The sequence below is a fragment of the Carcharodon carcharias genome, chromosome 7 (genome assembly GCF_017639515.1).
Source record: "Carcharodon carcharias isolate sCarCar2 chromosome 7, sCarCar2.pri, whole genome shotgun sequence".
Classification (NCBI taxonomy): Eukaryota; Metazoa; Chordata; class Chondrichthyes; order Lamniformes; family Lamnidae; genus Carcharodon; species Carcharodon carcharias.
In genome coordinates, this window is record NC_054473.1 from 32,439,324 (window position 1) to 32,452,966 (window position 13,643).

At 42.5% G+C, this 13,643-nt stretch overlaps 1 protein-coding gene across 2 annotated transcripts in view; it reads left to right on the forward strand.

The window, feature by feature from the left end:
- Positions 1-13,643, forward strand: part of fbln2 (fibulin 2) — a 201,235-nt gene that overhangs the window by 42,450 nt on the left and 145,142 nt on the right. For both annotated transcript variants that reach the window (XM_041191987.1, XM_041191986.1), the window contains one exon: positions 5,184-5,357. In XM_041191987.1, the coding sequence (XP_041047921.1) occupies positions 5,184-5,357 (174 nt within the window). The remainder of the gene's footprint in view (positions 1-5,183; positions 5,358-13,643) is intronic.

Genomic DNA, 13,643 nt, shown 5'->3' on the forward strand with positions numbered 1-13,643 from the left:
GAGCTGCCACCAAGGCTGCAAACACTAGCAGCGTAAGACTTTCATTGTGTATGCTTGACTACAGTGTCCCTGGAGGTTGTCACATGCTCCAAGGTTTCTGATGTATGCTTCCTGACACTAAACAAGCTGATACTGAATTTCTCCCTACTTTCTGCCATGATGCTGAAACTACATATAGCTGCTTGTCTGAAGCCATCAATGTTCTTTTCATAGCTAGATCCATGAAGTCCTCCACAGCGGAGCTTGTTTACTGGACTGTATGTTCCTTGAGTACTACTCTTGTACAACTGTCCTGGATGTATTACCATATGCAGAGCTTCGTCACTCACTTTGTAACCCACTGGTTCTTGGAAATTGTGGAGCGCTGAACAGTGTCTCCTCGGAAGGATTGTCCTCCAGAAGTCCTTTCCTCAGGAGATTTTTGCTTCTGGGAAACACCTAAAGGGAAGTAAAAAATGGCCAAGGCTTAGCCTGGCACTGCAAAACTGAACAATAACTGATGACTGGCTTCACAATGCAGCTTGATGTTGTCAAACTGGCTGAATTGCATTTTTATGAAGTAAATGACTTGGGTACAAGTGATAGAGACCTGCTTCAGATAAGTTCCCAGTCTCAACATTTCTAATACGTGCAGTTCTCAAGTTCCGCTGAAGCTTGCTGCTCCAGCCTGGAAAGGAGAATCGAGCTGGGTGTTCAACCTCTAGTCTCACTCCTCTGATTTGTCTTATGCTTCTTTCTCTCCTGCAGAAAGACAGAGCACGAGTTAGTGAGTGGATACTCAAAAGGAAAATGCATGTATATGGATCTTCTGCTTGTTATACACATGCTAAGAGGTTGAAGAAGTAAGATTTAAATAGTACGGGGAAGTTTTGAAGGAAACTTCCTTCAAAGTCATCAGAGGATTACTTTATTCTAAAAAGTCTATTCGTGTGAGAACAGAATTCTCTAGTGACAAGCAAGAGGTGAGCATATGTTTGCACTGAGAATGAGAGGGTGCTTTTGTGTGCCATTGTGGTAACTGTTGAAGGATGTGATGTAGAAGAGGGATTTATGCCAGGGGGAAGATGTTATTGTGTGAGGCGGAGAAATGAAGAGCTGCTCTTTGCTGCTCTTGTCAGTTCTTTGAAACATTTCCTGCAATGAGTCCATGTCTTGCGGCTGATGTTCCTAGAACTGATGATCTCAGCCATTTCTCTTCAGGCCTGGTATATGTCAGTTGTTGCAATCATTCTGCCACTCATCTGGAAGAATACATATCTACTCGTCCTTATGTCTTCCACTGAGACCTCCAGGGAGGCTTCGGAGCTCTTGGGGCCTTGCTGTAGCAAATCTTGCTGCAGCAATCTCACAGAACAATCTGCCGGATGGGATTGAAACGTTGCTTTAAGTGGTGCATTTCCGTTTTAAATAGGCCTCTGGGGGCTCGCTGGAAATTACAATCAGTAAACGGGCAAGCTTCCTTCCCATTGCTGATGTGATCGGTTGGGAAGCCCTCCAGTCAGATGTTAATGATCCCTGGAATTAAAATACCTATTATTCAGAGCTGTTTTTAACTTGTACATTGTTTTTGGAGGGTCAGAATTTTAGTGATGTGTCAATTATTCTTCAGAATTTTGAACTTTGTACAAATGAAATGGTATGCATGACTCATTTTGTAACTTGGTAAGATTTCTGTATTAATACGAAGCATATGTAAAAGCCCTTCTGAATATACAATGTAAAATTTCTTAGCCTTTAACTGTTCTCATGGATTTTAACAATATCTTAACTCTTTGGTGTGCTACAACCTTTCTCGGCTCAAGCACTATGCAGTATATATGACATATTTGAGAGGTTAGTTGGGTTTTGGTTGGATAAGACCCATAAACCTCAATAATGAAGCCTGAGATGTGCCACAGTCCCCTTAATCTCAGAACATGTACATACCATTCTTCTCTTTCCGTCTTTCCAAAAGTTTGTGACGTTTAGCTGCTGCAATTTATATTTTCCATGCAGGGCAGCCAATTTTCTTTAGCAACAGTTATCACTGTTGCCATCGTGCTAATTAATATGGCTCTGTGCAGGAAGAGTATTGTTTAAATAGTATTAGTACACAGAATTCTACTGGATAACCAAAAATCTGTCTCTTCTCACAATGGAATATTTTAAAGAAAGATAAAACACTTCACTGGGTAGATCTGCTTTGGTTGCTAAAAGTGGTAACATCAAGAAGGGCATTCAGAAAGAATTGCCTCAAAACTGAACAATCATTACAAGGGCATGTATGGTGCAGTCGGATTTAGGATGGATTCAAATACCAGAGCTTTGCTGTATCGATGAAGAGTGGCAAATGGAAGATGGAGCCACCTCTGAACATGCGAATACATATAAATAATGGAATGATAAAGTCCCCCAGAACTTCTGCCATTTCTGTCACTATTGCATAAAACATTAGATACATTTATGTAAGATGAATTTCTCTGGGCTGGCAAATCTCAGAGCAAGGATAAACGATAAAGTGGATAAAACTATGGGCAAAACAGAGGTGAAGTGTATTGCCCACTTTCAACCTCCTCATCTTACTCCCCATCAGCACTATCTTGCTGGGACTCAGCTAGAGGGGGAGAAAATGAGATTTTAGAATTTCACACAGGTTGCTAGATACCTTATCAACTGCATCAGATGGCACGCTATTGGTTTGAATGCCTGAGAGTCCCAAAGCCTAGAATTGCATTGGTGGCTGATGGCCTTGGCCACTGACTCTTCAACTTCTTCAACTTAGATAGATTTGGCAGCGTGCCTCCCAAAGATTGTGGGGTGGTGTGAGTGGTCTTGTGCAACAGCCACTCATAATTTGTGACTTCCAGTTATTACAGTGGATCATTTCCTTTGAAGGAGTGTAAAACAGAAAGGGACATGAATTCAACGCTGAAAGTAGGGCACTTTCTCTTGTTATGGCAATTCCATTTATCGACTGCAACCTGGGGCTATGAGCTACCCGGCAGGGATGTTGGCAGACTTGCTCGAGCATGTTCCACCATGGTTATGATGAAGACTAGTATAACACAGTCAAGATAATAAAGGCTGGCACACCTTTAAATAGGATGCGAGGAATGGTTATAGGGAATAGATACTTTAGCTTGGCTCCTCTGGTGAATTTGTTAAATTTCTTCATGCATTCTAAAGGAGTCCCAGGGGTTGGCAATATGAATCAAACCACCAAAAGGAAAGGTTTGTATTTATATAGCACCTATCACAACCATAGGATATCCCATAGCGCTTTACAGCTAATGCAGTTTTGAAATGTCGTCGCTATTACGATGTGGGAAATATAACAGCCAATTTTCATGCAGCAAACTCTCAGAAACAGCAATGTGGTAATAACTAGAGAATTGTTACTGTGATGTTGATTCTGGTTTGAATATTAACAAGGACGCTGGTCTTCAAACAGCACCATTGACTGATCTAAAATGAACAAGGAATAATTGTTGTCAGTAGTGGGCATTTGTGCACAGAATTCTGCACATTAATGAGAGGCAATCCCCTATTCATCACCCTCAACACCTCATCTCCTTCCCACGGCACCTTCCCATACAATCAGAGGAGGTGTAACACCTGCCCCTTTACATCCTCCCTCCTCACCATCCAAGGCCCCAAACACTCCTTCCAGGTGAAGCAGCGATTTACTTACACCTCTTTCAATTTAGTCTACTGTAATTGCTGCTCACAATGTGGTCTCCTCTACATTGAGAAGATACGACACAGACTGATGACCGCTTTGCAGAACACCTTCGCTCAGTCTGCAAGCATGACTCCAACCTTCTAGTTGCTTGCCATTTCAATTCACCATCTTGCTCTAATGCTCATATTTCTGTCCTCAGCCTGCTACAATGTTCCAGTCAAGCTCAACACAAGCTGGAGGAACAGCACCTCATCTTCTGATATGGCACTTGACACCCTTCTGGATTCAACATTGAGTTCAACAACTTCAGACCATGAACTCCATTTTGATTTTTCCCCCCCCAAGTGCAAGTTTGTATCTTACTCTCATGCTTTTGATTTCTGACAGCACTGACCTTTGCTCTGCTACTAACGCATTCTGCTATTTTGCTTTCAGACAGTGCTGACCTTTATTCAGCTGTTAACACCTACTCTGGACCAAAGCTTTAGATTTTAATACTATCATTACCACTCCCTTTGACTTGTGTTCCATGATATCTTTGTCATTTAATCTCCCCCACCCTCTAACCTATGCCTGAGTTTCTATTTTGCTCCACCTGTCCCTCATCGCTTTTTCAACAGCGTAAAATGCAACACATTTCTAACTCTCTTCAGTTTTGATGAAGAGTCATATTGCACTTGAAACATTAACTCTGTTTCTCTCTCCACAGATGCTGCCAGACCTGTTATGTTCTTCCAGCATTTTCTGTTTTTTCCCCTATTCATGAATTCTGTTGGATTTCTGTATAGCACCACCAGATTCTCAAAATCATAACCGTCTGTTACATGTTACACAACTTCCCTGCCACACAACAAAGCTTATCCATAAGGTGAAATAGAAGGCCCAGTCACAACTATTTGCCGAGCTGGAAATCACGTCTGAAGAACCCTACCTACAGATGGAAAGAGTCTTAAGGCAAAATCTAATCAGTACAACTTTCATCTAAGTCCTTGTCCTGTTCATATGTGTACAATGAAGTGGGCCAATATACTATCCTCACCATTGCTTTCTGATACCAATCTCTGCTTCTGTTTTATTCCATCCCAATCCTTGGTGAATACAGGACACAGTTAAAATATACTGAACCTGTTTTATTCAACCTATTACTGTGAGATATTCAGTTTATTTCACCCCAGTTCTCACCACATTGTGAAACTCTGCTGTGTGAGTCTATTAATACCTAATTCAGTGCTACATCTGATTGATTGCCCAGAACTGAAACTGCAGAAAGAACACTAATACTGTAAGTCCTAAATCCACATGAGGAGGAAGCTTTGCAAATAATAAGTAGCAGGTATGAGAAATGACAAGGTTAGAGGTGAGATATAACAAGAGAAAATTGATAAAAGGCTGGTTAAGCTCATCGAATGTGGTGTCAGTTTCATGTGTTTCCTTAAATTACAGTAATAACCTTCCAATTATTCAATCTTTTCAAGTCACTGTGTGCACAATTAACCATGCTCTTCTCTGTTTAACATCAAAGGAAATGCGTTGGAAGAAGAGGCCAAATACTTTGATGATGACCTGGGTACTTCCAGATTCACAACTGCTGCCACTTCAGGATCCACAACTCCTGCTACATCCTCCCCATCTCCATCGTGGTATCTCAATTACTCCAGCACTGGCTCAGAGAAACCTATTGACAAGGAAATAGATGGTATGTTACAATGGGTTTAACTTTGTATGGCATAGCACAAGAATGAGCATGAATACCTGGAAGTGGAAGGGAGGGAGACTGCCATTCCTGCATGGAAGGTGGATAAATGCCTACCCTTGACAAAGAATCCAGCCTTTGGGGGCACAATGTTGCAAATAGAACAGAATCATAAAATAAAAAAAAGCACAGAAGGAGGCCATTGTCCATTGTGCCTGTACCAGCCTTTTGACAGAGCTATCCAATTAAGTCCAGTCCACCACTCCTTTCCCATAGTCCAGCCTTTTGTGCATTTATCCAATTTTCTTTTGAAAGTTATTGTTAAATCTTTTCCTTTCAGGAAATGCACTCCAATTTATAACAACTTTCTGTGTAAAAAAAAAAATGTTTCCACATGTCACCTTTGGTTCTTATGCCAATCACCTTATGTCTGTGTCCTTTGCTAACTAAGCCTTCTACCAATTGAAACACTTTCTCCTTAAAACCCTTCAAGGTTTTAAACACTTCTATTAAATATCCCTTTAATCTTCTCTGTTATAAGGAGAGGAACCCCAGTTGGTCTGTTTTCTGCACATAACTGAAGTCTTTCATACCTGATACAAATCTAGCAGTCTCCTCTGCACCCTCTATAAAACCTTGTCACTCTTTCTAAATTATGATGAACAGATTTGGGCCAAACTCCAGCTGGGGCCTAACCAGTGATTGATAAAAGCTTGTATAGATTCCTTGCTTTTATGCTCGATGCCTCTATTTATAAAGCCAACAATCATGTATGCCTTTCTCAAATTTCCCAGATGTGCTCAATGGCTTGTGTTTGCAAACATTTGTTTCTCTGCTCCTATAACCATTTTAAAATTGCATCATTCAGTTCATATTGTCTCTGCTCATATTTCCTATTAATGTGATTCGCTTCACACTTATCTGCATTAAATTTAATTTGCCATGTGCCTGTTTATTTTGCCAGTCTATAATCATCCAGTGGTCTGATATTATCCCTCATTCACTCCTTACTACATTTCTGAGTTTTGAGTCATCTGAACTTTGAAATGGCATCCTGTGTACCCAATTCTTTGTCCTTAATATATATCCAAAAGAACAGTGGTCCCAGCCCCAAAGCCTGGAGACACCATTGCACATTTCCTTTCTGTCTGCAAAACAACTATTCACCACTACTTTCTGCTTTCTGTCCCTTTGCCAACTTTGTGTCCAGGCAAATTACTGTCCCTTTATTCTGTGGGCTTCAATTTTGCTAACAAAGTATGTGAAAAGAATTATGATTGAAGAACACTGATTACATGTGCAGGCAGTGGAGATGGTTTCCATGCTTACAAGTAACTGATGGGGAAGTCCACTTCACATGTCTATAACACTGTAGGAAACTAGTTATGACTTGCAGAATGCTCTGGAGGAAATAACTGTAAAAGACATCTCAGAAGCAAAGATATGTCGAAGGAGGTAGTAAGGTTGGTGGTGACTTCAGGAATGGTAGCTATCGCTGCTTCAATTGGTGCCTCGTGGGTCTGCCTGAATAACACACACTCTCATAGGATTTCTAAGACCTGGTTGGGACTTGAAAGGGTGAGAGCTTTCCCCGGTACCCAAAAATGCCCCAGGAGTTGCATATCTTATTCAAGTAAATGATCTTTATTATGAGCGTGCAAGGAGAAGCCCCACTCTCATGAGTAGGGGGTTCTACAGTACAATGTTTGAGCAGTCAATTCATACAGTTAGAAAAAGTTCACTTGACCAGCTGCTTCATCATTAATTAGATCTTTCCACCTTATTCCCCTGATCTCATCTTTCCTTATTCACATTGTCATACATCTATCTGCCTCTTTCCCCATCCCCCTGCCCCCGCCCCACCACCAATCTCGTCTCCTCCTGATTACATTTTTAAAAATTCATTCATGGGATGTGGGCTTCGCTGGTTGGGCCAGCATTTATTGCCCATCCCTAGTTGCCCTTGAGAAGGTGGTGTGAGCTGCCTCCTTAAACTGCTGCAGTCCATGTGGTGTAGGTACACCCACAGTGCTGTTAGGAAGGGAGTTCCAGGATCTTGACCTAGTGACAGTGAAGGAACGGCGATATATTTCCAAATCAGGATGGTGAGTGACTTGGAGGGGAACATCCAGTTAGTGGTGTTCCCATCTATCTGTTGCCCTTGTCCTTCTAGGCGGTAGTGTTGTGGGCTTGGAAGGTGCTGTGTAAGGAGCCTTGGTGAATTCCTGCAGTGCATCTTGTAGATGCCAACATACTGCTGCTATTGTGCGTTGGTGGTGGATGGAGTGAATGTTTGTGGATGTGGGGCCAAACAAGCGACTGCTTTATCCTGGACAGTGTCCAGCTTCTTGAGTGTTGTGGAAGCTGCACTCATCCAGACAATGGGGAGTATTCCATCATACTCCTGACTTGTGCCTTGTAGATGATGGACAGACTTTGGGGAGTCAGGGTGTGAGTAGCTCGTCACATGATTCCTAGCCTCTGACCGGCTCTGGTAGCCACAGTATTTATATGGCTAGTCCAGTTCAGTTTCTGGTCAATGGTAACCCCCAGAACGTTGATAGTGGGGGATTCAGAGATAGTAATGCCATTGAGCATCAAGGGGCAATGGTTGGATTCTCTCTTGTTGGAGATGGTCATTGCCTGACAATTGTATAGCGCGAATGTTACTTGCCACTTGTCAGCCCAAGCCTGGATATTGTTCAGGTCTTGCTGCATTTGGACATGGACTGCTTCAGCATCTGAGGAGTCACGAATGGTGCTGAACATTGTGCAGTCATCAGTGAACATCCCCAGTTCTGACCTTATGATGGAAGGAGGGTCATTGGTGAAGATAGTTAGGCCTAGGACACTGCCCTGAGGAACTCCTGCAGTGTTGTCCTGGAGCTGAGATGACTGACCTCCAACAACCACAACCATTTTCCTTTGTGCTACGTATGACTCCAACCAGTGGAGAGTTTTCCCCACTGATTCCCATTGACTCCAGTTTTGCTAGGACTCCTTGATGCCACACTCTGTCAAATGCTGCCTTGATGAAGGGCAGTCACTCTCACCTCACTTCGTGAGTTCAGCTGTTTTGTCCATGTTTGAACCAAGGCTGTAATGAGGTCAGGATTTGAGTGGCCCTGGTGGAACCCAAACTGGGCGTCAGTGAGCAGGTTATTGCTAAGCAAGTGCTAGTGGATAGCAGTATTGATGACCCCTTCCATTACTTTACTGCTGATCGAGAGTAGACTGATGGGGCAGTAATTGGCCAGGTTCGAATTGTCTTGCTTTTTGTGAACGGGCCAAACCTGGGCAATTTTCCACATAACCGGGTAGATGCCAGTGTTGTAGCTGTACTGGAACATCTTGGCTAGGGGTGCAGCAAGTTCTGGAGCAGAAGTCTTCAGTACTATTACTGGAATATTGTCAGGGCCCATAGCCTTTGCAGTATCCAGTGCCTTCAGCCATTTCTTGATATCAAGTGGAGTGAATCGAATTGGCTGATGACTGGCATCTGTGATGCTGGGGACCTCTGGTAGAGGCTGAGATGCAGCACCCCCTCGGCACTTCTGGCTGAAGATTGTTGCGAATGCTTTAGCCTTATCTTTTGCACTGCTGTGCTGGGCTCCTCCATCATATTTGTGGAGCCTCCTCCTCCTTTGAGTTGTTTAATTGTCCACCACCATTCTTGATGGGATGTAGCAGGACTGCAGAGCTTAGATCTGACCGATTGTTTGCGGGATCACTTAGCTCTGTCTATTACTTCCTGCTTCTGCTGCTTGGCATGCAAGTAGTCCTGTGTTACAGCTTCACTAGGTTGACACCTCATTTTTAGGTATGCCTGGTGCTGCTCCTGGCATGCCCTCCTGCACTCTTCATTGAACCAGGGTTCATCTCCTGGCTTAATGGTAATGGTAGAGTGGAGGATATGCCAGGCCATGAGGTTATCGATAATGTTTGAGTAAAATTCTGCTGCTGCTGATGGACCACAGCACCTCATGGATGCCCAGTCTTGAATTGCCAGGTCTGTTTGAAATCTGTCCCATTTAGCATGGTAGTAGTGCCACACAACACGATGGAGGTTATCCTCAATGTGAAGCCAGGACTTTGTCTCCACAATGACCGTGCAGTGGTCACTCCTACCGATACTGTCATGGACAGATTCATCTGCAGCAGGCAGATTGGTGAGGATGAGGTCAAGTATGTTTTTCCCTCTTGCTAGTTCCCTCACCACCGGCCGCAGACCCAGTCTATCAGCTATGTCATTTAGGACTTGGTCAGTAGTGGTGCTACCAAGCCACTCTTGGTGATGGATATTGAGGTCCCCACCAATCTGTGCCCTTGCCACCCTCAGTGCTTCCTTCAAGTGATGTTCAACATGGAGAACACTGATTCATCAGCTGAAGGATGTATGTAGTAATCAGCAGGAGGTTTCCTTGCCCATGTTTGGCCTGATGCCATGAGACTTCATGGGATCTGGAGTCGATGTTGAGAACTCCCAGGGCAACTCCCTCCCAACTGTATATCATTGTGCCGCCATCTTTGCTGGATTTGTCCAGCTGGTGGGACAGGGATGGTGATGGTGGTGTCTCAGATGTTACCTGTCAGGTATGATTTCATGAAGATGACTATGTCAGGCTGGTGTTCTCCTAATTTTGGCCCTAGCCCCCCAGATGTTAGTAAGGAGGACTCCGCAGGGCTGTGATTGCCATTGTTGTTTCTGGTGCCTAGGTCGATGCTAGGTGGTCTGTCCAGTTTCATTCCTTCTTTGTGACTTTATAGCATTTTGTTACAACTGAGAGATTTGCTAGGCCATTTCAGAGGGCATTTAAGAGTGAACTGCATTGCTGTGGGTCTGGAGTCACATGTAGGCCAGACCAGGTAAGCCCTTCCCTAAAGGGCATTAGTGAACCAGATGGGTTTTTAACAATTGACAATGGTTTCATGGTCATCATTAGACTTTTAATTCCAGATTTTTATTGAATTCAAATTCCACCATCTGCCGTGGTGGGATTCGAACCCTGGTCCCTAGGCCATTACTCTGGGTCTCTAGATTATTAGTCCAGCAACAATATAATATAACAATACATTACGCCATCTCATCTTTCATATGACTCCCTATCTCACAGGCAAAACTTCTCTCAAGTTTTAGCAGCTTAGGTTTTACGTCAAGTATCCCATGTTCCCCATTCATTATTCTTCCCTTACCATTCTACTTAACCTGTTAGGACACTGATCAGTAGCATCTCAGAGTCTGCACCAGTGAGCTGCAAGACTAATCATGGATGATGTTCTCTCCCCAAGTGTACCATTAAACTTGCTTCCTTAAGCCCCCCTTCTAATGTCTTCACATGAAGTAGCTCAAATACGTGTCAATACACTTAACACTGCAATAGAAAGGCTGGCAGAAATTAGTCCCTCCATGACCACTGCTCCTCTGAGTTGAAAACAATCACAGATCACTAAGGCCTTGAGGAAACAATCTTAGCCATCTATTGCTCAACTTTATCTTACTTGGGGATCTTCTCGTAGAAATAACAGAATACAAGCTTGGGCCAGCAAAGTAACTCACCCAGAGGGCAAAGTGCATTCAGAAGTAGTTGTAGATAGATTGAATGGATTTTTTGCCGCGTTTTAAATGAATGCTGTTCAGCTTGACCACATATAATTCTGAATTAATTTATGTATATGCTTCAACTCTTCAGAGTTGAGTGCTGCTAGGGGAATTATTGGCATCTGTTTTATGAAGGCAATAAGTAGAAGTTTCTCATTTCTGGAGAACAGTTCTGGTGCAAATTTCTCTAATGAACTTGAGGCCAATGGCTAGTGAATCAAAGTGTATTCCAACTCCATATTTCAGTGCCAGCAATAAAGTCTGCCCTTCAACAAAGTGGACATCACTTTGCCTGTGTGAAAGAGTTAAGGGCTGCACGCTGCCTCAATGAAGCTCCATCAAGTTAAAAGACACTGTGGCCGACAAATGAGCTTTTACTTATAGTGGGACAATTTGGGGTTTTATTACTTAGGCTATCTTTCTGAGTTCTGAAAATGATTTATCACTTCAGGAAACTACATTCACTCATTTGTGAATTTTCAGGAAGGCATTTTGAACACTGCTTTTAAAAAGAGGATAACCTTTTGCTCCGAAGGATAACCTTTCTTGCTGCACCTAATGAAGCAATACATCATTGCAGTACCCACAAATGAAGCAATCCTGCTCCTTCGCTTTCTGTCATCCATTCTTGCTGTAACTTTAAGATCTGCTTTCCAGGCCTTCAATGTATTTTGAAACTACTAGCAGCAGAGCTGGATACCTGTGTGCAGTGCTTTGGGGGTAAATTGGGATTTAACGGCTAAATCATGTAGTTCAAAGTTGGATTAGACATCTTTTGACATTCAAATTGTTTAAATGACCCATTAGCTGTTAAATCTTAAAAGATTGCAGGTATTATCATGGGCTGTTATTTTTCATATGACTGCTAACAAAATTGCTTTTCAGGAATCAAATATTTAAAAAATGCGCAGTCATGCAATTTCTGGTAGAAGTCCATTTATGACAAAAGGTAACTTGTCCATTTTAAAAGTAACTAATGGGCTTCATGTGTTCAGACTGACTCTTGGGTTTCAAACTAATTCTTAACAGACCTGGGCCCACAGCACAAGCCTCATTTGACATTCACTGGTACAACATTGGCAATTTCACTCATTATTAGGGTGGCTGATTTGGGAAGTCTAAACATATTCTGAAATTGATGCATTATAGAAGGAGCTTTGCTTTGCATCAAACTATCCTGACCCTGACTAAGCAGCAACTGAGGCAGCCACTGAGCCATTAAAGTACTAAGGAATCCTCCTTCACTGCCAGTGGTAGACAGGGCAGGGCTTCTGCTTGCCAGCCTGACCTACATGTGACCCATTCCCAAATCCTTTGCAGAGAGTGGGTGCTTGCCCCATTTTCCATTTTGGCTGGATATCTGCCTCATCGGTAGGTATTTTCCCGTAACTTTGTCACTTTATCAGTTGCACAGGCTGTTCTAGCCAAAGATTGCTGATTTTCCTAAAAGGCCACAATGTTCCGGTTGCCAAATGCTAATATCACCTAATTTTCAAATCATGCTCTTCCATCAATTTCTGCTGGGCACTTGTGATTTTTGGCTCTATTCCACCACGGGTGCTTGCAGTGGGAGCAAAGAAAATGAAGCTGACAAGATTTCCGGTGGGTGTTATCGTTCCCCTAGTTCTGGTTCTTCTGTTGTCAGCACGCAACATCTACCACACTTCTGGAGGAACTTATTCTCCAAAAGAAAAGGTGTGGAGACCTGAGAGGAAGGGGCTCTACTTCAAATCCCAGCCTTCTTACCCTGTCTCCTCTGGCAGCTGTGTCTCCCTAGGCCCAGGAATTTCATGGGATAGTATTCCATCTCTCAGCATGAACTTCCTTCCCTTCAATGAGCACAAAATCAATCTTCAATAATAAATTTTTTTCACGGATTTTTCCTGGAATTTTGTAATGCTGTAGAACAACGATGAACAATTACCTTGTGAGCCTGCTGTGGTTCACAGATATGCAAATTTTGAAGATTGCATTGTGAACAAAATGAAAATCCATTGTCCAAATTCAAATCTGTAGCAGTTCACTGCAGTTACATTTGTCTGGGTGGTTTAATGTGCTGAAATGTGTATTATTCATGTGTTCCAAATAATTTATTCAGGGTACAAAATTCTGGCACCTGCTTTCTACATGGCGTTGATTAATGCCACCTAAGTTTCAAATAAATAAATTAATGGCTTCTAATTTTTTAGTCCTGTCACCTAATTAGTGACTAACAAGCACATGTTACTATTTTGATTCTCCTATATATATTCACTTATATGGTAACCAGTATATACAATAATCCACATTACAAAAGACAGCAAGTTGTACTCCACCACATTTTCAACTGTTTTTTTGTTGCTGACCATTGGTGGCCTTCTCTCTTCTTTCTAATAAATAACAACGTTTAAAATAACATCTGTGCTTCCTGCTCTCCTGTCTTCGTGCACTTTGGTTATAGTATGTAGTAACTGGTCAACACTAAAATTATACTTTCTACTTTTTTAAGGCTCATTCCAAAAGATTGGGAAACTTGATTGTAAAGCATGTTGAACTGGTTGTGGCATTGCTGCAATTGTGCAACATTTTTTTCTGGGGAGTGTGTGCCCCAGCTACTGTCATAAGCCTTATTCAAAATAAGATGACCTTCATACTTGCACCATTAACTTGGGGCAGAAATTTCTTATTGATATGCAAGTATAGAAAACTGG